This window comes from Nematolebias whitei, chromosome 11 (assembly GCF_014905685.2).
Source record: "Nematolebias whitei isolate Nwh7 chromosome 11, NemWhi1, whole genome shotgun sequence".
NCBI lineage: Eukaryota > Metazoa > Chordata > Actinopteri > Cyprinodontiformes > Rivulidae > Nematolebias > Nematolebias whitei.
The window spans coordinates 34,304,235-34,326,797 of NC_056508.1; the positions used below are offsets into that span (position 1 = coordinate 34,304,235).

Below are 22,563 nucleotides of genomic sequence, written 5' to 3' on the forward strand. Positions count from 1 at the left end.
AGATATGTTTTGTTTGTTTTACAATAAAATAAGGTCATTTAGTTATGTGGTAGCAACACATCTAAAGAATGTTGGGACAGAGGTAACGAGTTGTAGAAGGCAGTAGGATGATTAGGACTTTACAACAATTAACGTTCATCTGAAGGTCAGTAAGAGGACTGGGTATAAAATTAACACTTTAAGAGAGGCTGAACGTCTCTGAGGTAAAGATGGCAGAAGTTCAGCACTCTGCAAAAATCTGAGTGCAAAATTAGTGGAACAATTTTAAAAACAAAAAACTGAGAAGACTTTGAATACCTCCTCACCCACAGCATCATTAAAACATTTCAAGGTTCAGATATGTTTTGAGTACAAAAGACAAGTCAACGTTGGATGTCTGTGCAGGTCCGAGTCTGTGCTGGACATTGCACGGACTCAGTCAGGAACACTTCCACCAATCACTGCAATTACAGTTTTCATGACATGGTACTGTTCCAAGTGCATTTATTTAAATTGTAATGAAAAAAGTAATTTACTCTAAAAGAAGTGGCTCACCAAAAACTACAAGAAAAGTTAAATACACAATAAAAAAAATCAGCTACATACTTGAGTCAATAAATGATGTTAGTGAAGCTCCTGGTAATCGTTTAAACGGCACTATTAACAAGAGTTCAGTGTATTTTTGTAAGTGAGCCCCTGGCAGGGAACATGGAGTACTTGTATTTCGCTTTGCCTTGTTTGATACGTTCAGCTTAGTTTGTCCTGCCTTCACAACAGTTTTGCGGGGTACGTTCTTCTGATCTGAACACAGCCCAGAGCCCAATCCTAAGATTAGCTGACTGTTGAAACGGTTATGGTATTGAAAATTCAGTGTTTGAAGAAGCTGCAACTTAAGGGCAGAACTTCAAACAGTGCAAGATGTCAGAATGATGACTGGTACTGATGCTTCAAGATAGTATTAATGTGATTAACGTCTGGATGTTTGCAACATGTACTGTATGGTTCATAATCACTCAACTGAACACAACTTTCGTACAAATATCAAACATAACATTTCAGCTAAGATGTGTGAAACTTAAATATAAGCTATTGTATAGTGCAGCTGAGAGCACCACCTTTTATTGCACGATGCTGATGATGTTGGTGCAGGCTGGGCAGTTTAATAGAAAACCAGTGAAAGCAGACGTCTTCCTCAGGAATGACTCGAGCTGATGCAATTGTGACACTTCATACTAAAAACACTGAACAATTCCACATGGCCTCGAGGCTTTATTAAAATTCAAGAAAATCAAACACTATTTTAAATAGAATTTTTTTTTTTTTTTTAAACTAGCTGAGATTAATTTAACCAGAAAACTCAAGGCTGCCACCTGGTGGTCACAAAGTATTGCAGTCACTAATACTAAACACCAGACATGACTTTTTAGAACAGATGACTGAAATTTCATTTTTTTTTTTCATTTAGCCTTTATTTATCCAGGTTAGTCTCATTGAGCCACGAGAACTCATTTTCAAGAGAGACCTGTTTAGGGAGCACATGGTGGGGGTTAAGGGCCTTGCTCATGGGCCCAGAGTGGGGCGAATGAGGGTGGGGGCAAGTATGAGTGTTTCACCTACCCCACCCACAATTTTGATGTTGTCGGGGCCGGGGCGTGAACCGGCGATCTTCGGATCACAAGCCCACCTCTCTAACCTCTGCGCCACCACTGGATTCAAAAAGCGTTCAATAGACCAGCATGTTGCTGGATTGTAATTCACCAACTATAAAAGTTTTAGACAGGTTACGGTTTTACATAAATCACATATATTGCAATGTAGGCAACAATTTAAGGCTTTGGTTTATTTTTTATGAAGAAAAAAATATAATATGAGAAAGCAAGTCAAGTTTGATACCAATTTTATTATAATTCATAGTTCTTATAAAAACAAGTTCATTGCTCAGGTGTGACATCATGACTCAAAGCTACTGCTGACTTAAGTAGTAAATTAGCTTTTACATGAAATAGCTAAGATTATGCATTAGATTTCCACCTCCAGTTAGAGTACGGGTTCACTACAATGACAATATTCTACTAGAGGGTAATGCCCAATTCTGCAAACTATAAGTGCATAATTTCTTTAAAAAAAAAAAAAGGCATTTCTTGCACTGCTCCATAAACTCATTTGATCTTATTATGATTTGCCCTGTAACAATACAAACCGTTTTTATTTTAAATAAATGGTCAAACATGAACAAAAGTTAAAAATGTTCTCAACTCTTGGCTCTCGAGCTTTTGTGCAGGACTCACCTGTCAGGTACTTTATGACAGATACAGAATATGTATATCCCCCTCCCTTCTGTAACATAGTACTAACACCTGGCACTAAAGGATTCTGGTGTTAGAGAATAAGTAGTAACCTGAATGCCCAGTTATGATAAATAGACACTGCATATTTTCATATGAACACAAACATCATGGATAAATATGCAGCAGATCACACATGTGCAGTATAGAATATACTCCGTATGGTAACATATTGCATGACGTGCAGATACAGTTGAACAATTAAAACAGTACACTGTTTCGGAGTGAGGTCAGGTTCTGATGGCATCGGTCTGCCCACTCAGACCAGCTTATCTTACTGGTATCCACAGAATATTGATCGGACAAACACAAAACAGAAAGAAAGTAAACGGTAAAAAGGCATCGAGACTGAAAGAAGGAAACAGACAAATAACTCAGCAAGTTCCCACCAGCTGATTTCTCTTGAGTGATGCGGTCCTATGTTGAGAAGTCATGGAACGAGGAGGTGGTCAGAGCCAGGCAGAGAAGAAACGTGCCAGCTGTTGCAGCTCACGCTTCATTAAGCACCTGGTAAAGATCAAAAACACATTTAGCGACACGTAGCACCTACAAGTCCTCATGAATTAAATACGGTCGGTGCAGCAGGTAAAAAAGAAATCCCATTTTACCTTTCTCGCAAACTCAGGGAGGACGAATGCTGCTTTGTGGATTTCAGGGTTGTAGTATTTAAGGTTCATACTTTCCATATCTTCCTTAGACAGAGCTTTCACCGGTTCCCTGAAGTTTATTTCCTAACACAAAAAAAGTTATAATTCAATAATCAGTATAAATAAAGTGAGAACAGACGAGTTAAGAATAGCTTTCCTATAAGTCTGTCGCTTATATGCAACCATGCTTGAACATTAGACAGACGTTTAAAAAGGCCCGGCACACTTACAGGGTTTTTACTGCAGAGCATAAATCCAATTTGGCCACTAGGATAAGTTGGGATGGTGCTGTAAGCATAGTCCACCACTGGAAACAGGGTTTTGCAGAAGGTTCGCATCTCCTTTATCAGCTCCAAATGTAGCCACTGACACTCTCCTGTAAAAAATGACAGAAAAGATTAGATTTAGTCTTTGTAAAAAAAAAAAAAAAAAAAAAAAAAACGTGCTCTCACTCTTTAAGTTCATCTTAAAAACAGTTTGAAGCCAATAAACAGAAACAAATTCATGGAGATTTCAGTCCTTTTAGAAGATTTAAAGTTGCTAAATAGTCCTTTAGGTGTCACATTTAGGACTTTGCTTTATCAACATTACCGTTTAGTCCTTTAATACAAAACCAAATACACATAAGCTCACCCTGAGAGCAAAGTATGCCACCGTTCCTCAGTGCTGCCTTCATTAGCTTATAGTAAGACTCCTTAAACAGACTCTCTGCAGGTCCTGCAATGCAAAAAAACAAACAAAACTAGTACATGAGATTATCCTCAAAAAAAGGTGGAACCGAAAAAGGTCAAATCAAACCCGGAAAGTGGCACTTACCCACTGGATCGGAGGAATCGGTTATAATGATGTCAAAGGCATCTTGGTTTTGCTTCATGAATTCAAAGCCATCCCCAATATGGAGGGTGAGCTTGGGACTGAAAAAGCCTTTGGCCATTCCAGGAAGATACTTCTTTGATGCATTGATGACATCCTACAAGGTGAAAGACCGCAACACTCATGAGGAGGTGTTTTCAGATCTATTAGTCATTGTACAATTGGGTTTGGAGAGAGAGTGGTATTGACAAAAAGGAGACAGAACTGGAAGTGGCAGAAATGAAGATGGCGAGGTTCTCCGTAAGCCGTGATAACGACATTTAAGATTAGGAATGAGATCAGAAGTGCAGGACTGGTTGAACAAGTGGCATCAAACAATTGCTAAGTTCATGGCAAAAACCAACGCAGACATGTTCCTGTTTTTAGTATTTTATATCACTGTTTGGGTTTCTTTTTTTTAATATAATTTTTCTTCCATTTATTTTTCAATCTACATGTTTTATTATGACCGTCTACTGTTGTTTGTTAAAACAGGTCTCTCTTGTAAATGAGTCCTCAAGGCTCAGTGAGACTAACCTGTATAAATAAATGTTGAATGAAAAAACAACTGGGAGATAAAGTTAGAGAGGCCAGACTGAGATGGTTTGGACATGTCCAGAGGAGGGATAGTGGGTATACTGGTAGAAGGATGTTAGAAATGCAGCTGCCAGGAAAAAGACAGAGAGAAGATATGGATGGAGAAGACATGGAGGTAGTTGAAGTGAGGACAGAGGATGCAGAGGACAGAGTGAGATGGAGGAGGATGACTCGCTGTGGCGACCCCTGAAGAGGGAAAAGCCGAAGGAAAATAAAGTAATAATTAATTTTGTAAATGTCCAAGGTAGAGGATTTGGATTTTAGCTTAAGTGTGTATAAAAAAAGTTAAGTCTGGTCCTCTAGACGTTCAAAATGAACAGCGACGACAACAATAGACGATCACAAAAGAGGCATACAGATTTTTTTTTTATACAAATTAAAATAAGATGGTAAAAAATATCAAAAACAGCTAGATTATAAAGCAAATGTAGAAAACTAAAAACAGGAACATGTCTGCATTTGTCCCTGCCAGGAGTCCAACAGATTCTTAAAGCCACTTAGAGAGGTCAAGGTTGAGCGCTTCAGGTCTTTTTGTAAGATATTCCAGAAAACAGGAGCAGAGTAGGAGAAGGCCCTTTTGCCAAGTTCAGTCCTCACTGAGGGAACACTGCAGGTAATAATGTCCTGAGAGCGCACGCTGTAACTGCACTCACCCAGAGACATGTAGGAGGAGATGTATGAAGGCAGCAGACCAAGAAGTGATTTAAACATGAAAATGTACCAGTGAGAGTCTGCGTGAAGTTAGTGATGTCCAGTTAACCAGTAAATACAGGGTGCAATGATGGGTATGATAATCACAGCCAGTTATGAATCTTAGTGCACCGTGATAGACATATAGTATATACATGTGTTCCAATTCTGTCCCCAAAATATCTTATAAATCACTGGACTGCTTTTATTGAAACTGTCAGGAAATGTCAATGGATGTACATCTACAACTGGTAAGTGTTCTCACCTCATCAATCTCACAGAGAATCACCGATTCCACCAGTGGATGCTTCACCACCTCCCTCAGCACACCACCATCTCCCCCACCAATGATCAGCACCTGTCAGGATTAATACAAGGAAGTTATTGGACCATCTGTCTCGACATGAAATAATAAATCGTCCTAAATTAACTCGCACTGCATGTTTTGGAGGTACCTTCTTGGGGCAAGGGTGGCTGCACAAAGGAAGGTTGGCAATCATTTCCTGATAGGCAAACTCATCTCTCTCCGTGCACTGGATCACTCCGTCCAGCACCAACACGTTCCCATACGTTTTACTGGGAAGTGACAGTGCATTGTGAGGCACTATAAACACGTCCCACGCAGATTTGAAATTTGATAAATAGAAAATATTTATTACTTTCTAAACTTGCGTTACAACCTGACAAGGTAAAAAAATAAAATGCATAAAACCCACGTATCTTAACCGCAGAAACAAGCTCCGATTTACTCAGTGTTAGTTGACCCGCGAGCTAACAGCTAGCATCAACAGCCATGTTTAAACAGACTAAACCGCTCACCTTTTAAAAACCAGAACATCCTGAAATTTGGATTTCTGGTGGTATAGAATTTCTTCCACTTGGAGGCTCATTGCTTGGCCTGGCCACAACGCGCAGGACTCCGTAAACCAGCCGTCTTTAATGCGGTCCATGACAGCGGCCAGCAGCAGCCACAGGTAATTCTAACGTGTTTGGAAGTGTGGGCAGTGAGTGTGAGCTCCAAGTTACGAGAAAGCCGTTCCCTGACAGATAAACATGCTGCCTCAGATTATCGCGAATGGGACGCCTCTGACGTAGTAGGTCGCCAACCAGCCAGCCAATTGAAAGTGTCCGGCTTCGCATAGTTTGTTCGACGTCGCTTTTGGCACCGCCCCCTTACGGCCGAGTGGCCACGTGAAGGTAAACGGAGGAATCTCCTTACTGCGCATGTGCAAACAGTGATGAGACAATGCTGGTTGAAACCAAAAACCAAAAAAGCAATTTATTACTAATTTAGGTATTTTAGCTAATTTTATAATTTTGGACCGTGTAACAAAGCATCTAAGGACTTATTAGCCTTCGGTAATCAAAGCATTTTTTTTTTGTTTCCCATGCCTGCAGACTTTTATTAAACTGAATTGAGGAACAAAAAGACCAGTAATGTAGGTCGTTTTGACTTTAATGGTCTTGCATATAAAAATTATTGCTTTATTTGGTCTGATATTAAATGCCCCACATGGTGCTTTTGTGGAGACTTCCCCTGCTGTTTGTGAAAGCTTTTTAAACTTTTTTGTTGAGAAAGTCACTTCTATTAGGGCACAGATCATACCCATTGTGTATGACCCTATTGATACTGTGTCTTGCCCTGCTGTTTTTAATAGCTTTGAATGTGTGACTTTGCAATCCCTGCAGGAGGTCGTTAGTCACTTGAAGCCAACTGGTTCTCCAGATGATGCTATTCCACCTCGACTGTTCAATGAGGTTTTTAATACTATAGGTCTGTCGATCCTTGCTCTTGTTAATAGTAGCTTGTCCTCAGGTGTTGTTCCTGAAAATCTGAAACATGCAGTTGTCCAGCCTCTAATTAAGAAATCAAATTTGGATCCTGCTGTCCTAGCGAACTACAGACCAATTTCAAAATTGCCTTTCATCTCGAAAATTCTTGAGAAGGTAGTTTATAAGCAACTAATGTCTTATCTCATTGAACATAATATTTTAGAGATTTTCCAATCTGGTTTTAGATCACTTCATAGCACAGAGTCAGCTCTCTTAAAAGTTTTTAACGATATATTTTGGGCAACTGATTCTGGTGACTGTGTTGTTTTGGTGTTGTTGGATTTATCAGCTGCTTTTGACACAGTTGATCACAGGATTTTAATTGCTCGTCTGGAACAATATGTGGGCCTTGGTCAAACAGCTCTAGACTGGTTTAAGTCTTATTTGACAAAACGCACTTTTTGTGTCTGTCTTGATGGCAATAGATCATCCTCTGCTCCGCTATCATGTGGTGTTCCGCAGGGCTCAGTCTTGGGTCCTCTTTTGTTCTTACTGTATCTCCTTCCTCTTGGCTCTGTTTTTAGGAAATACGGGATTGCTTTTCATTGTTATGCTGATGACACACAGATTTATTTACCTTTAAAGAAAGCAGATTCCACTTCTCTTCGGTCTCTGTTTCTATGTTTGGAGGATTTGAAGGCATGGATGGCCCAAAATTTCTTGAAATTAAATGAAGACAAGACAGAGGTAGTGATTTTTGGCAGCTCGAATGAAGACTCTCTGCCTGTTGATTGCTCTTTGGCTCAGTATGTCAGGCCAGTTGTTACAAATTTAGGGGTCAAGATGGATGCTGGTCTTAGGATGGAGTCTCAAATTAAAACAGTTGTAAAGTCAGGCTTTTTTCATTTGAGGCAGCTGGCTAAAGTAAAACCAATTCTTCCCAGACAGCATTTTGAAACAGCAATCCATGCATTTGTGACCACACGGCTAGATTACTGCAATGCACTTTACATAGGTATTAGTGATTCATGTATTTCCCAGCTTCAGAGGGTTCAGAATGCAGCTGCACGACTTTTAACAGGTACACGGAAATTTGACAGTATTTCTCCTGTTTTGGCCTCTTTACATTGGTTGCCGGTGCATTACCGGATTCATTTTAAAATACTTTTATTTGTTTTTAAAGCTTTAAATGGCCATGCCCCTCCATACCTGTCTGAGCTGCTACATTCTTACACACCCTCTCGTTCACTCAGGTCAGCTGACCAGTTGTTTCTGAAGGTCCCGAAGACAAAGCGTAAGCTTAGAGGGGACCGAGCTTTTTCTGTGATAGCTCCCAGGCTCTGGAATGACCTTCCATTGAACATAAGACAGGCCTCTTCAATTGAGGTTTTTAAGTCCCTTCTTAAAACTCATCTTTTTTCTTTGGCCTTTTAGCACAATCTGAGATGTTTTACCTTGTTTTATTGTGTTTGTATTTTATTTTATTATTTTATTCCTGTTTTAAATTTTACCCTTCCATTTTATCATTGTATTGTATTATATAATTGTGTAAAGCACTTTGGTCCTGTTGGGTGCATAAAGTGCTCTATAAATAAAGTTGGTATGGTATGGTATGGTATGATATTTTTATGTATGCATCCATTTCTGTGTTTGTAGTCATTCTTGTTCAATTTTACTTTATATAGTGAATTTTGTCACTATATTCCTAACATTTCTAACATCATTTCACATTTCTAACATCTAAATAAAGTGACCATGTGTGAAGCAAGTGACATACTGTGAGTACAGTAAGACTAGTAGAGGCTAAACTGACATAAAACACTAAAACTGGTGTTCTCATATAAGATCCAGATGCCATCTTGATGGTTGTCATTAATTGCTCCATCATTCCTCAACTCCAAATAAGTTTCACTGCAGGTCAGTTCCTCTATTTTTTCATTTAAAACCAATTATTGGCTAATTTGAAGCAACTTTGGCTGAAAACGATTGCTATTAAAATTGGAATGTAAAACAGTGGAAAAAAAATAATGCTTGGGATTTATCAGTTGATTCATTTTTGAAGATATTTAATTTGAATTGATTTAGCAGTTAATAAACTAACAAAGTAAAAAGTAAGAGCACAAATATACTTCAGTTCAGACTTTTCACTTCCAAGTTACAAAGTTTGGAGGACAAAAATTTAAGGCTGTATTTTTTTTACTCTGAGCAAGAAAAAAAAAGGAGATTGAATTAATGACAAAATTCTCACATGACTAAGACAACATCCATGCAAGACTTAAAGTCTGACAGTTTACTTTTTGTAATAAAGTGGTTGATCTCAATATTACCATTGCATTTGTATCAATTAATATATAAATACAAAGAATGACCGTGTTTTATTAAAATAAAATAAATTTGACCATTGTTTTCTAAAACCAACTTTATTAAGAGTTGTTTCCATGTACTTATATTTACAAACATGTTTGTTTACAAGTGGAAAAAAAAAAAATCCACTTCCAAGTATTACATTCCAAATGAATACTTTCCTTTACAAGGAGAAAACTTTCATGACGACTTCAAAAAAAGTGAAAAACAGCACCAGGAAGTCTATCTCTTGGGCCAGTTATGGCGAAAGCCTCTGTAGGAAATAAAAAAAGATGACATTGTAAACAGAGAATGTTTCAGAGGAAAAGAATCTGAGCTATATTTACCTTTCTGACTTGCCAGTCAAGTATGACATACTTCTGTTTCCAGCTGAGTTGTTTTTTTGTCCCTGAGACATTTTCTGTTGGGCGGAAAGTTTAAATTAATCAAGCATTAAAAGAATATGTATTTAAAAATATCTTTCATATGAAACCAAATCAAAAATATACCTTTTTCTTAAAATCATGGGTTTGCTGGTTTGGATCAAACTGTGTGTTGCTCTTAGGTTTGGCACCTGTAGGGGGACAGTCCAATGCAAATACTTGAAGAATTTACAACTGAATTTGTATAAAAACCAGGAAGTGCTTTTTCCATCATCAAAAAACAAACAAACAAACAAACATATATGCATACCATCAAAAACTTTCAGATCTGACTGGTTGTAGTCAAAGGGTTTGAAGTCTTCTTTGGGAACTTCTGTCTTCTGGGACTTCTCTGACTTCATCAGCTTCTTACTTGGTTTAGGAGTTTTCTCTCCAACCTCACTGTCGGCCCTTTCTCTTTTCTTTCCCCCATCCTTTGCAAATTCCTTAAAAATGGTCAGAACATTATATGAAACAAAGAACAAGTTTATTATGCTAACAGTGTTTGTCTTTATACTAACAACTGGCTGGATTAATATACCTGAACAAATACTATGTCTGTTGATATGCTGTACAAGCAAGCTTATGTAAAGTTGGTCAAGGTAATACAAACAGTATTGCATTCAAACTGTTTAAATTCTTCAGACAGGCAAAAATTATTTTAAAATAACCAATTACTTTGTATAATTACTTAACTTCATATACAAAATCAAGCACAGCGTATTTGCAAACATTTACTACCTATTCAGAAATTAATGTATTCACCTAGCTCATGCTTTAAGGTACAGTTTGATTTTTATTAAACCAATGTGCGCTCTGTATTGTCACTGATATCTTTTAGACATCTACTTGCTAAAAGTGACTTTCATGAAGAACCATAAACATTCAGCAACACCTGGTAAATCTGCCATGTCCAAGCTGAACACTTCATTTCTCTCTCCATTTGCACCAGATCTTATTTTAATAAAAAGACAATTATAACAATCTTTTAAGGAAGGAATAACAGTCATACTTATTAATTATTTAATGTGAGCTTGGATAATGTGTTTTTATCAATACATTTAAAAAAGCATAGGTTTGACTTATAAATGTAACCTGCTGAATTGAGTAAGAGATTAAAAGCTGCCTCTGAAGAAAACAAATAAAATGTGTAGGTTTTCACTATTTTTGCAAAACTAACAATATTAAATTAATAATTAGAGAAACTGCACTGCTGCAGGCGGCTGAAAGCGACAGTTTGCTAATATCACAGCCAGCGTTTCTTTGCACTCTGCACACTGATGAAGGTTACATTCAAGTGTTCCTGCCAACCTTTCTGTCTATGGTGCATGCAGTGCCGAGCGCCAGGAGTCTTTAAACCATCATCACAAATGGAATTAGACTGGTGATCATGTGTGCTTAAGAAGGGGAGAGCACCATTTCCCCTCGGTCACCTGCCTTCACATGGCGCTCATCTCTTCGGTGATTCGGACCCCATGTACACAGTTTCATCCCACCTCATGTATCACGTGTGGTGTGTATGACAAATAAATTTCTCTGACTCTTGATTTTTGTTGGGGGTGGAAACATGTCTGTGTTGTGCTAGCTTAGCGCTATGTTAGTGCTGGCAGATGTCGAGTGTGTGTGTGTGGGGCGGGTTGCTAAAAAAGCTACAGATGTGCTATATCTGTAGCTTTTTAGCTAAGGCGTCTGTATTGTATGCTGCTAGCTTAGCACTATGTTCGTGCCGGCAGTTGTCGATGGGGGTGTGCGTGAAGGACATTTCAGTAGGCAGGGCGCTCGGTTCTGTTGACAGGGCGGGGCACCCTCCTTGGATGACGGTAGGGGAAACACTGCAGAGGTAAACGAGTAAAACTGGAAAGTAATAGTCGAAGGGAAGTGACCCTGCTTTCTTCTCATTTACCTTGAAAAAAACACTAAAGCCTCCAGTATACTTGTGCGTATGTCAGTCCGTGGAGATCTGCACGTACCGGATCAGAGTCGAAGTGGACGCCCGCAGGGCATGTCCGTGCAAAGCTGTTTTTACGACCGCGTACTCGGTGTCGCACAACAAACTGCCCAGCGATGGACTGTTTTGTATGCAACACCAATGAATTAAATTTCCCTTCTTCATCCCTGATCTGTTTTTTTCTTTAGTTTTTTTTTTTCTCCAAGAGGCAGTGATCTCTTCCTCCTCCTCCATTGATGATGCCATGACTGAAAAGGTGAAAAATGAAGGAATTTGTCACAAGCGAATTATAATCAGGTCCAGCACGGCTGTGGGAGGGTCTGGAGATTTCCTGGTGGGCTGGTCTGATGTGGGGGCTGCAGGGCCAGCGCTCCCTGTTTTTTTTTTTTTTAGAACTTTTAATTAACAACATATAAACACAGAACACTGATGCAGCTGCTAGCTCTCGTTTTTTTTGTGACCTGTCAATCAATCCAGTAGGCGTGTCAGCAAATGACCAATTGGCGACCTCAGTTTGTCCCGAAGGTAAACGCCCCTTGTTCGTGGAGCTGACTGCAGCTGCTCAGGGTGGACACTCGATTATGAAGTCTCAACCCTCTGCGGACGGTGCGCACAGTTTCCGTGCGTTTGACAGGACGTGCGAGTATACTGGAGCCTTTAGAATGAAGAGGAAGTGCTATTTAGTAACTCAGTGGGAGCCAAGATGCCCAGAGAGAATAAAGAGTTAAGTCTTTGAAGGAGAAATCAGCATTTGTTTCACCTCAAAAGGAAAGATGCATCTAACGAGAGGACAAAGGAAATCCAGATGCTTCTTAGTAAAATAGCACCTTTAAGACCTTTGAGGTTGTTTCTTTTTCTCAACAATTCTGTACTTTCCCTGGAATAGTGTGTATTGTTCATCTGGAGTTAAAAAAAAAAGAACGAGTAACTGGAAAAACAGGAGAGAAAAAGACTCACTGCTGCTTGCTGCCGCACAGTGGCAACATTCTTGAGAGATTCTTGGTAGCTCTGTTTAGCCTTAGCCCTTTCCTCTGTAGAAATAAAAAAATAATAATGTAAAACTTTATTTAAAAATGTCCACTTCAGAGATGATTAATCCCCATTTACCTGCCACTTTCTTTGCCCGTCGCTTCGCCTCCTCCTTGGATTTCCTCTTGGCCTCCAGCTCGTTCTCCTGCTGTTCAATACTCTGCAGTTTCCATCTTTTGCTAATCTGTCAACGTGAGAAATAGCAGCTATGACCAAACAGAAGACATTTTTAACTCAAATTTGTTTTGTTATGAAAAAGCCATGAAATGAGCTTTTAATGACCTCAAATATTTTTGATGAGGGGTCAAACTTGGCATTCTTGTTGACGTGCACATCACTTGAGGGCAAATACTGAAAAGAGGATAAACAGTTAGTATATCAATGTAAAAAACTAAATGTTATATAGATTTAGTTTTTTTCCACCTTCCTTACCATTCTGAAAGGGTTTTCAAAAGAGTCAATGATGCGCTTAGCTTTCATCTGAGATACAGAGGCTGACTTCTGGTCATGAGGAGTTTCTGGTTCCTTTAAAAAGAAACAAGCGTCTTAACAGGTGCATCATAAATAAAGTTAAACAGACCAGCTGAAAAGTTGGTCTCTACCTGGAACAGTGTTATTTTAGGTGGAGCCAAGAGACCGCTTGTTTTCTGCTCATCAACATCCATGATATGAACATCTTCTGAGAACAGTATTCCTTGTTTGACGGCCCCTTCTGAAAACGTATAAACGTTCACAGCACTAACACATATCACTTGCAAAAGGTGCAACAGACGAGCATTAAACTTACCACCAGGTGTGGAGTGGGGCAGTTCACCCTCAGAAACCCTGGATGTATCATGTGGGCCAAACAATGTGACTTCTGGCTGAAAACGTCACAAGTATGTTCATGTTACTCCAACTATTCCTAGATCAGCTACTGAGATATAGAAAACCGAAAAGTCCACCAGGTTTTTTGACGATCTGACCAACCTTTTTAATAAGCGTGAGTCCTTTCTTCTTCTGAGCTGCAATCTCAGTCTGAAAGGAGAGAGGAAAAAAAAAACAATTGCGACTGATTAAGGCACGCTGATTGGCAGGTGACAACAAAAACTACATTCCTGCTGCTGCCATCTATCCTCACCTTCAGAAGGGGCATTTCTCTGGCTTGTTGCACCAACAGATGAAGTTCATTGACCTGCTGCCTCACCAGCGGCGGCACAGGGTTACAGCAGGCGATGATGCCCTGAGGCTCTCTGAGGAGGCGAGACAAAATATGTCTTCAATAAACACAAAAGCCTTTGACATCAAAAAAGATGGGGAAGAAAAACTTCTAAAAGAATTTTAAATAGTGAAATATAAATAACTTACTTGGGCAACTCCTCAGATATTTTGATCATCATATGAGTGGGCAGAACATATCTGAACACACAAATGAGCTCGTAAAAACACGGTAAGGCTAAATTTGTTTTAACATTATCAGCTGCAAAAATGTGGATATGTGCAAACTCTGAAAATAAAAAGTAAAAAAAAAAAAAAAAATAGCTGTAATAGATTTCAAGAACAGAAAGTCCATCCATTTCACACAGCCTACCCGATGCTTTCATCTTCCTGCCTGGCCAGCTTGTCCCTCCAGGCATATAGCAGTCTGAAGGCAGTCAGCTGCTGGGTGTTAAGAGATTTTTTCTGCTTCCTCTGCAGCTCTAAATAAGACTCCTCTGTGTATATTGGCTTCACATATTTCTGTTAAAAAGGGGAGAGTGGGGTCACATAGTGAACAGTGATGAATGGCATAAGAAACTTTGGTAAGGTACGGTAATAAAAAATATAAGAGCTTGTGAAATTATCTGAAAGGTAAAACATGAATGACTGAACTTTTTTTCTTGTTTCTTTTCCACTTTCATCCAAAAGACTTTTTCAGAGCTGATCATTGGTTAGAAGTTTCACATTTAACTAGGTTCAATTTAGACAGAGCAGCTGGACATTTTTCTTTTAACTACCATACTTTCTGTCGTACTTGTCGCCTTATAAGTCGCATCAGTCCAAATATGTCTAATAAAGTGGAAGAAAACATAAATATGTTGCTTCACTGTATAAGTCACATCTATTATGCGTCACCGCTGACGCGTAGTGTTTGTTAGTGTCACCGCTGACAACCTAGAAATGTGGGTCAGTGTTGCCAAAAATCAATTGGCTGGCAATTGGCGGTCGCAGGAGCGTGCACGGGAGGACTTTAACAAGAATTTAACAAAATTAACACTTAAAAACAATTATTTATTTGCTTGACATTATAGCAAAGGTGTGTCTCAGTCTAACTTTTCCTTAATAAATGCACTTTAATGGTCAAATCAGCTGCATTTCAAAAGCCGATTCACGGAAGTGCACAGAGGGATGACTGGCTGTGCATTTCTTCAAAATTTAACAAGCTAACCACCTAAAAACAATTATTTGTTTGCTCGACATTATAGTAAAGGTGTGTCTCAGCTGAACTTTTCCTTAATAAATGCACTTTAATGGTCAAATCAGCTGCATTTAGCCTGGGCGGCGCGGTGAAATGCAGCTGATTTGACGTTTGCTTCAGGAGTTCTGGAGCAAGACGAAGGTGGTTTAGTATGGCAAGCCAAGTGTCTCATTAATAGCCCGTTACCTATTAATAAGACACTTGGCTTGCCATAATAGTTGAGGGCCCTCTAGTGGCTGAAAATGGTAGTGTTCAATATTTTCCATGTCAGAATGAATGAAATCTCAGATCTCAGCCAGAAATTGGGTTATAAACACAGGCAAAAAAACATAAATATGTCACTTCGCTGTAAAAGTCACATGCATGCTAATTTATGCAAAAAACTGTGGTTACACAGTGAAAAATACGAGAATCTGTTTTATTAAGGCAATAATGGAGTTGCTTATCCAAGTTTACGTTCCAAGCTTTTTACAATTTCATGTGTAACCATTAAAATTATACCAAAGTTAAAGAAAAAAGGTTCAGTATGCGTATTGTTCAAAGAGTAATCATCGTTTTTGCATCCTCTTGGCTGCTAGACCTGTAGGACATATATTGTGCCCTCATCAATTTACAACGAACATCCAGTTTCTCTGCAGATAATCATCCAACCTAACAATTTTAAATGATAAAACATATGCAACTGGATCATTTTGGTATTCAGAAAAGACATACGAGGCCAAGAACATAAGAACAGTTAACTTGAACTCAACTTCTTTGAGGCTTCACTCAAAAGAATACAAAAACTGCAGACCAAATGCAAACCCAGACAAGAGAAACTTTAATGCAGGGGTCCAAAAATTAAAGATGAACAAAGCTGCCAGGATCGTGTACAAAAGAGTGAGATCTTTACACACCTTCAGCGAAATGTCTTTGCTCTTGTTCCAGACACATTGCAGCAGGCCAGGCTGCTCGTGGTTGAAGTCCAATAACTGAGCTCTCACACAGTCGTAGATGTAAAGGAGATAGTGGGTATCTGTCCGAGCATACTGTACCATATCATTTGACAGAGGGCTATAAGGACACGACGTATAATTTTTAGTTATTATGTACATAATCCTGTTAAAATGGTGAAAGAACGCAGACAAAAAGCATCATCAAACATACCGGATCCTCCAGTCAGCCAGTTGGTAACGTTTGTCCGAGTCCACGCTGCAGAAGTGTTTAAGCAAGTGGTCGAGAGAATGTCTGGCCAGGTTGAGAGCTCGACTCGCCTGATGTGTGTCAAACAGGTTGACGACGTACAAGCCGAAGTCCCTCTGGAGCCACTCGATGTCAGAATCAGCCCCGTGAAACACCTGAGAGGAAGAAAAAACAAACAAGCAGGTTTTTGACAGAACTACTCGACTTGTTTAAATAATAAAAAATAATAAAAAACTGTAGACACAATATGTGACTTTTTCCATTTGAAACCACTTTGCGAATCTTTCAGCTGTTCCAGCCCACGCAACACATTTCTTTCAAAGGTGTCCCACAGAGTGTGAGTCATGTCGACTCCCACACACCACAAGGCACCTGCCAACTTTATCAAACATATTTGAGTATGATACAGCTCTGAGACATACAACACCAGGGTTTTATCTTTACAAAGACAAACCCAACATTACTACACTTGGGGAAGATCTGTTACAAGCTGAGCTTTAAACTCAAAGGACTACAAGCTGAAGAAGATGCACTTTCCATCTGCAACACTTTATTTAGCTCTTGAAACCCCTCCTCGGAAGAACATGAGCTAATTAAAGAGCTGGTCTGTAAACCATGCACAATCTTTAAAGCCTAGCACAGTAAGAGTTGTTTCTCTTTTTTTCAAACAAAAAAATTGATTAAACCAGAATCAAACCTACAAAATAAGAGACCACTGCAGAAATCACCACAGATGTTTTTAAAGATGAACACAATGACTAATAACTACTAGGTGCATTAACTCAGGGGATATGATGGAGCTGCTTGGTAAAGGTTTACAACATAAACATATATATTGTAAATACCCCTGTCAATTACCCCTCCTTAAAGAAAATGCACCAAATCACATTTTTCACTCTATGCTGCACTAACTACAAAGAATGCACAAAACTATTTTATTCTGGATTGCTCTAAATAATAAAACTAGGGGGAAAAAAGGCTTATAAGAGTTTGCTCATTTGTTCATCTAAACAAATAGGTATGTGGTTTGTTTGCTCTTTGTATTGGGTTACATGGATCTCTGACAACAACTTACATAGATTGTGATGAAAACATAACAATAAAAAGACAACCCAAAAGTAACTGAACTCCAAATGTGATTCCATCTTCCTGTTTGAGAGAACCTCAAATTAACACATTAATGGAAAAGTTTCATTACTTTTACAATGGACGGGTCAGTGAACGACTCGTTCAGGATGTACATTTCACCACGGAGCTCCAAAGTGTCAATGATAAAGTCCTCATCTCGGGTGGAGATCTGCATCAGACAGGTGAGGCCGAGAAAACTCCTGTAGGAGTGGTGCTACGATGGAGAACAAAACATGTTACATGAAAAAAACCCATCCATGTTGTTTTTGTTTAATTAGAATAACACTTATGATCTTAGTACCTCAAGATCCACTGCAAATTCAGACAAGCTGCACAGCTTCTCATTGAGAGCCACAAGGTCCTCCAGTGAGTCAATAAAGGTCAACTTTGTCTCAGACATGGGTTTGTACATCTAAAGAATTAGACAAGTGATAAGGCAGGAGTCTAATGTGAATGATAAGACTTTGTTATTATATACAACTGAATTACCTGAGGCTCTGGCTTAGACAGCAAGCTTTCTGGTATTGTGAAATGATCCAGTTCATATTGGTATGGGTGTGCAAACCTACATAAACCAATAGCCTTTGATCAACAACAACAAAATAAATTAAAAATATAGGGAATAAAATGTGAATATAAGACCACAAAGAAGCCTTACATGTCTTCAACATGTTCCTGAGTTCTTTGTTGGTGGATAAAATCAGCCAGGGCAGCTGGGACATCAAGGTCCTCTGGCCTCTCCTTACGCATTTGTTTGTTGGAGAAATCTGCAATTTAAAAATAGACATCAAGCAATTTAGACAGGTTGAAAAGTTCAATCGTAACTCAAAAGACATAATGCAAAACACAGAAGAGTAAAACGTGCAGCTTACAAGACGGGAGTGGCTTTAATGAATTGGGCTTGATGAAAATTTTAGGAACAAAAGGCGTGTTGCTGTTGTCAACTCTTTCCTTGAATTTCAGCTGAGGCCTCGCAACATTCTTGGCGTTTAGCATTCGGAATGTCTCGGAACGACTGCCAGAGCCAGAACCCTGATAAAAACAAAATGTTTATTAAAATATTTAAGGCATATGTGTGAAAATGTGGGTGTTAAAAATGGTGCTGTAATGCGAGATGAAATCCCAGGACAGACAGAAAATATTATCTTGAACTTGATTCAAAGTAGACACTAGCATCTGCAGCAACAGAACTAAGAGGTTAATTAGCTAACCTTACGATTCCAGCTGGAAACAACAATTTTTGCAGGCTGAAACCCTGCAGGAATGACAGGCTTCTGGTTCCTATTCACCCCATCGGCTTCATCAAGAAGAATGCCCTGGAAATCAGACGGCACAGCTTGGTTGGTTTGTAAAGATGTTTTCATTATTTAAGTTGTTTGATGACAAAATCACGGGTCATACTGCTCTTTCAAGGATAAAGTCGTTGGAGTCCACAATCAAGTCGAACCTCTCCTCCACTCCTGTCAGCTTGTTCCGGTCCCTTATGTACGATCTGCAGCCATGGTGCTGCATTATCTGGCTCATGCTAATCAAAGCCACAATAAAACATATATTAAAAAAAAAAACTGATTTGCCTCATCAAACCATACACTGTTGGTGGTATGTCTGAACACTATAACCTTGCTAACCATTATTTATGCATACCTGCCTTACAACTAGGCCTGTCACAAAAACAAACTTTGCTGGGCGATTAATTGTCTCAGAAATTATTGCGATAAACGATAATATTGTTTGAAATTTTACAATAAGTAATAATTATTGTCAAATTTAAGAAGAAATGTTGGTTAATTTTTTGAGTTTAGTGCATTTTTGACCACTAGATGGCAGTATAGGACTGAACCGAAGGATGGATTGTGAGGGAGCGAGCAGCGTGTCTAAGAAAAATGGCAGGGAGGCCCCTTGACGTGACACGGGCTGTCTCTCCCTGTTTTTCAGTTATCAAAATGGCGGACGCTCTGTGTGGTTTGAGCTCTTTAGCATAGCATTTGTCACACAAAGCTTTAAAAAAAAAACTTTTTACACGAAGGCACGGGTTTCAACCGTGAATTTTGGAGCTTTGACAAGACGGATATTTTTCTCCCAAGGTCGGCCTGTTAGTTTAGCTCGTAGCTTAGCTTCTCAGCTTAGCTGCTTTTAACAATCCAAAAACACGATTTTGGACAGTTAAAATGGATTTTAAAGAGAAAAGAGAAAGTGAGGGGTCAGTGAAGAACACTGGAGTTGAGCCTGTGGTCATCCAGTGTCTTCAGTAGAAAGAGACATGAAGAAATGATAAAGAAGATAAATGAAAATGAGGTGATAATTTTTATTTATCATGCGATTAATTGATTTATCGCGACAGGCCTACTTACAACCAAACTATATCAATGTATACAAGCACTTTTTTTGAAGCACAGCTTGCAGAAACTGCATTTGTATTATAGCTAAAATAAACTTTTCATCAGCTTTCAAGGGCAAAGCTCAACAGCACAATATTGAACTGGAAATCTAGTTTTGCAAAATAAACCATTCATCAATAAATCTGCTAAGTGCATGCCTGCAGATCCTACCAAAAAATTAAATAAAAATTAGGAAAGCAGAAAAAAAAAGATTTTTTTTAAGAATCTAGATTCTTAGTCCTGGCGATTCCGAATCGTTTCTAAAGGCCCATAAATCGATTTTAAAATGCGTTTAAGTTTTATGTTTTTTCCGCTCTTACTCCCTGCTCGGCCGCTGTAGAATTGGGCCGTGTAGGCCACCGTACAGCAAGATAGTTAGCCAGCTCCCTTTATCTGAATGGAGCCTGCTAGCATGGAGGACAGTGCGATTCAACCCGCCTCTTCGTCTTTAAAAATCATTTCAGATCCTACAATGTTCCGGGGGGAAGACAGAGCTTCACAAGAGCACAGTTGTTTACAAGAAGCGTAAAATAAAATTGCGGTACTGTTTTTTGGAAATATGACAAAATTTGTGGACGATGAAAGCGAAAGCAGCCGACTAGCGAACTCTGCAACAAACTTCCAGCTGATTCCCCAAAGGCTGCGAAGATTCCCCTCTCCATCTCCTGTTACATCACAAAGGATTTACGATCAGACAGCTCAGTGGAAGGTGAGGGGTTTAGTTTTATTTTTAATACGATGGATCCAATGTACGTTATTCCTTCACGTAGCTTTTTAAATTTTTTTTATTGTGATAACAGCACAACTTCACCATGAAACAACAAATGGGAGAAGCTCTGATGCAGCTGCAGCAAAGGTAACTGTTTTTTCTCATATTATACTAAAACTCATAGACAAGTTATACAAGAAACTTAATGTAATTTGTCTTTTTAACAGGTTGAAGAGGATAGAGGAGACATCTCCTGGAGCCAGTTCTAAATGATACAATTTATGGTTTATAAATTACAGTTCAGAAGAGATTTTGTGCAAACTTGCACAGGTTTTGAAATTTTGTTAAATATTGACTAAATATGAATCAATATGGTTAAGACTGTGAAGTATGTATATTTCATATTAGGTTAAGTATATAACAAATGTTAGAGCAATATGGTTAAAAATAACTGCAAAGTCTGTATTTTATGTTGAGTTAAAGGTTAATGTACTATGGTAGGTTTTAAGTCTGTTTACTTTTGAATAGATCTATTATGAATTATTTGTCTGTGATGAACTGGAGACCTGTCCAGGTGTCCCCCGCCCCTCACACAGTGACTGCTGATATGGGCACCAGTGACAACCGTGACTCAAAAAGGAAGAAGTGGATAAAGATAATGGATGGATGAATTATTTGTTCCTGGATTTTTATTTTATTCATTTATTTTTTTTTTAGAAAAAGTCAGGCAACTAAGCTAACCTAATACTGGTAATTTAAGTTACATAATTTTATGCACTCCTATATATTTTTTTCCTATTTTTGGTATAAATATAAAATGAATCAAAAATATTTGATACAGTAAGGAACCTAAAATGATTGTTTTAAATAAATGTTCTATTTGTTTACATTGTTGTTTTAATCTTTTCAGCCTGTCAGTTACATATACGTTATAACTGAAACTAAATTTATGAACATTTCAACAGAAAAATTGTTTATGAATCGAAAATTGTTTCCGAATCGAAAAATCGATTTAGAATTGAATCGTGACACAAAAAAAATCGAAATCGAATCGGATCGCCAGACACAGACTGAGAGATTCGCACCCCTAATAAAAAAATACTAATATTCTTGAATAGAACATGTGGATCACATGGTGCTTAAGAACAAATACAATTTAAGAGCATTTCTTACCAGTGCAGAAGCTTATCTCCTTGACTTTCACAGAACTCCTGGAAGCCTGGAAAGCTCCTGTAGAAATCATACTCATCTCCAGCTTGAGGTAACACAGATGATGCTTTGGTGGCTGACAAAACAGCACCCAAACCATACTGTTGAGAAGAGAATGTTGAGCTGTGACTGACTGACGTTATGGAGAAAAAAAAACCTTTAGCTTTACGATTTGTCTACATTGTGAGGCAGATTTGTCAGAGAATTATAAACTTTTATCTACGCTAAGCTAATTAGCTGCGAGCTCATCGCGTTAGCTTCCACTTCACCTTCAACTGAAAACAACTGTCATATTTGTCTCCACGTTGCTCGTCTCTTTACTGATTTACTTTCCCTTGCAATCAACTAACTACCTGGTCTGTGACCACTTCACTCCGTGGACATCACCCACGTTGCCGTGCGATTGCTAGCTTGTGCTAACTCTCAACGGCTGGTTTCGTTCACTTACTTTAACGAAGTCGTCTACTTCTCTGAAACCGGGGCACAGCTCCTTATTCCCCTCTTCGGTGGTGTCTGAAATGTCCTCCTGAAGACTACTGCTCGCGGACTCATTACTTTTAGAAGGCTTCATCTTCTAATCCTCTGCTGCGTACATGTGTGCCCAAAAGAAACAACAGTCCGTGTCGCGTTTTCTTCGGAGCCGCTCAGAGGAACCGGAAGAAGCTACAGCGCCCCCTGACGGCACGGAATGAACACAGAGGCTGTTTTTAAATTCAAGGTCTAGATGAAGTTAACAAGCAAACAAGCATATACTTTTAGTTCAATGCAGAATCTAAACCTCCTGATCTTAAGTTTGTTTTTGAAATGACTCAGATCATTCGCTTATAGACTCAAAAATGTAAAACCCAATGACTCAGACATTTATTTATATATGTCTGCTCACAGACTCATGTTT

General features: G+C 38.8%; 2 protein-coding genes across 2 annotated transcripts; both read right to left on the reverse strand.

Moving 5' to 3' along the window:
* Positions 1-1,921: 1,921 nt before the first annotated feature.
* On the reverse strand, positions 1,922-6,149 carry srm (spermidine synthase). Its single transcript, XM_037684249.1, has 8 exons — positions 5,930-6,149; positions 5,566-5,686; positions 5,376-5,468; positions 3,788-3,941; positions 3,605-3,688; positions 3,202-3,347; positions 2,933-3,055; positions 1,922-2,831 (listed from the first exon to the last, which is right to left on the reverse strand). Exons 1-8 carry the CDS (start codon positions 6,058-6,060, stop codon positions 2,814-2,816), a joined length of 870 nt encoding a protein of 289 aa, XP_037540177.1. The 5' UTR covers positions 6,061-6,149; the 3' UTR covers positions 1,922-2,813.
* Positions 6,150-9,379: 3,230 nt separating this feature from the next.
* exosc10 (exosome component 10) lies at positions 9,380-22,306 on the reverse strand. The gene is made up of 25 exons (XM_037684250.1): positions 22,117-22,306; positions 21,633-21,769; positions 18,774-18,897; positions 18,584-18,688; positions 18,245-18,404; positions 18,031-18,139; positions 17,862-17,937; positions 17,674-17,784; positions 17,443-17,586; positions 16,209-16,399; positions 15,959-16,115; positions 14,196-14,344; positions 13,973-14,023; positions 13,746-13,857; positions 13,595-13,642; positions 13,413-13,488; positions 13,228-13,337; positions 13,058-13,150; positions 12,908-12,976; positions 12,704-12,809; positions 12,554-12,627; positions 9,920-10,094; positions 9,736-9,800; positions 9,574-9,647; positions 9,380-9,500 (listed from the first exon to the last, which is right to left on the reverse strand). The coding sequence occupies exons 1-25, from the start codon at positions 22,237-22,239 to the stop codon at positions 9,470-9,472; spliced, it is 2,670 nt and encodes an 889-aa protein (XP_037540178.1). The 5' UTR covers positions 22,240-22,306; the 3' UTR covers positions 9,380-9,469.
* Positions 22,307-22,563: the final 257 nt, after the last annotated feature.

Excerpts from the sequence above, each read along its gene's own strand:
- exosc10 (XM_037684250.1), bottom strand. The coding sequence starts at position 22,239 with ATGAAGCCTTCTAAAAGTAATGAGTCCGCGAGCAGTAGTCTTCAGGAG. Across the intron at positions 21,770-22,116 it reads AAGTAGACGACTTCGTTAAA|TATGGTTTGGGTGCTGTTTT; the intron begins GTAAGTGAACGA and ends TCTTCTCAACAG. Across the intron at positions 12,977-13,057 it reads TTGAAAACCCTTTCAGAATG|TATTTGCCCTCAAGTGATGT; the intron begins GTAAGGAAGGTG and ends TCCTCTTTTCAG.
- srm (XM_037684249.1), bottom strand. The coding sequence starts at position 6,060 with ATGGACCGCATTAAAGACGGCTGGTTTACGGAGTCCTGCGCGTTGTGG. Across the intron at positions 3,689-3,787 it reads CGATTCCTCCGATCCAGTGG|GACCTGCAGAGAGTCTGTTT; the intron begins GTAAGTGCCACT and ends TTTGCATTGCAG. Across the intron at positions 3,348-3,604 it reads TGGCATACTTTGCTCTCAGG|GAGAGTGTCAGTGGCTACAT; the intron begins GTGAGCTTATGT and ends CATTTTTTACAG.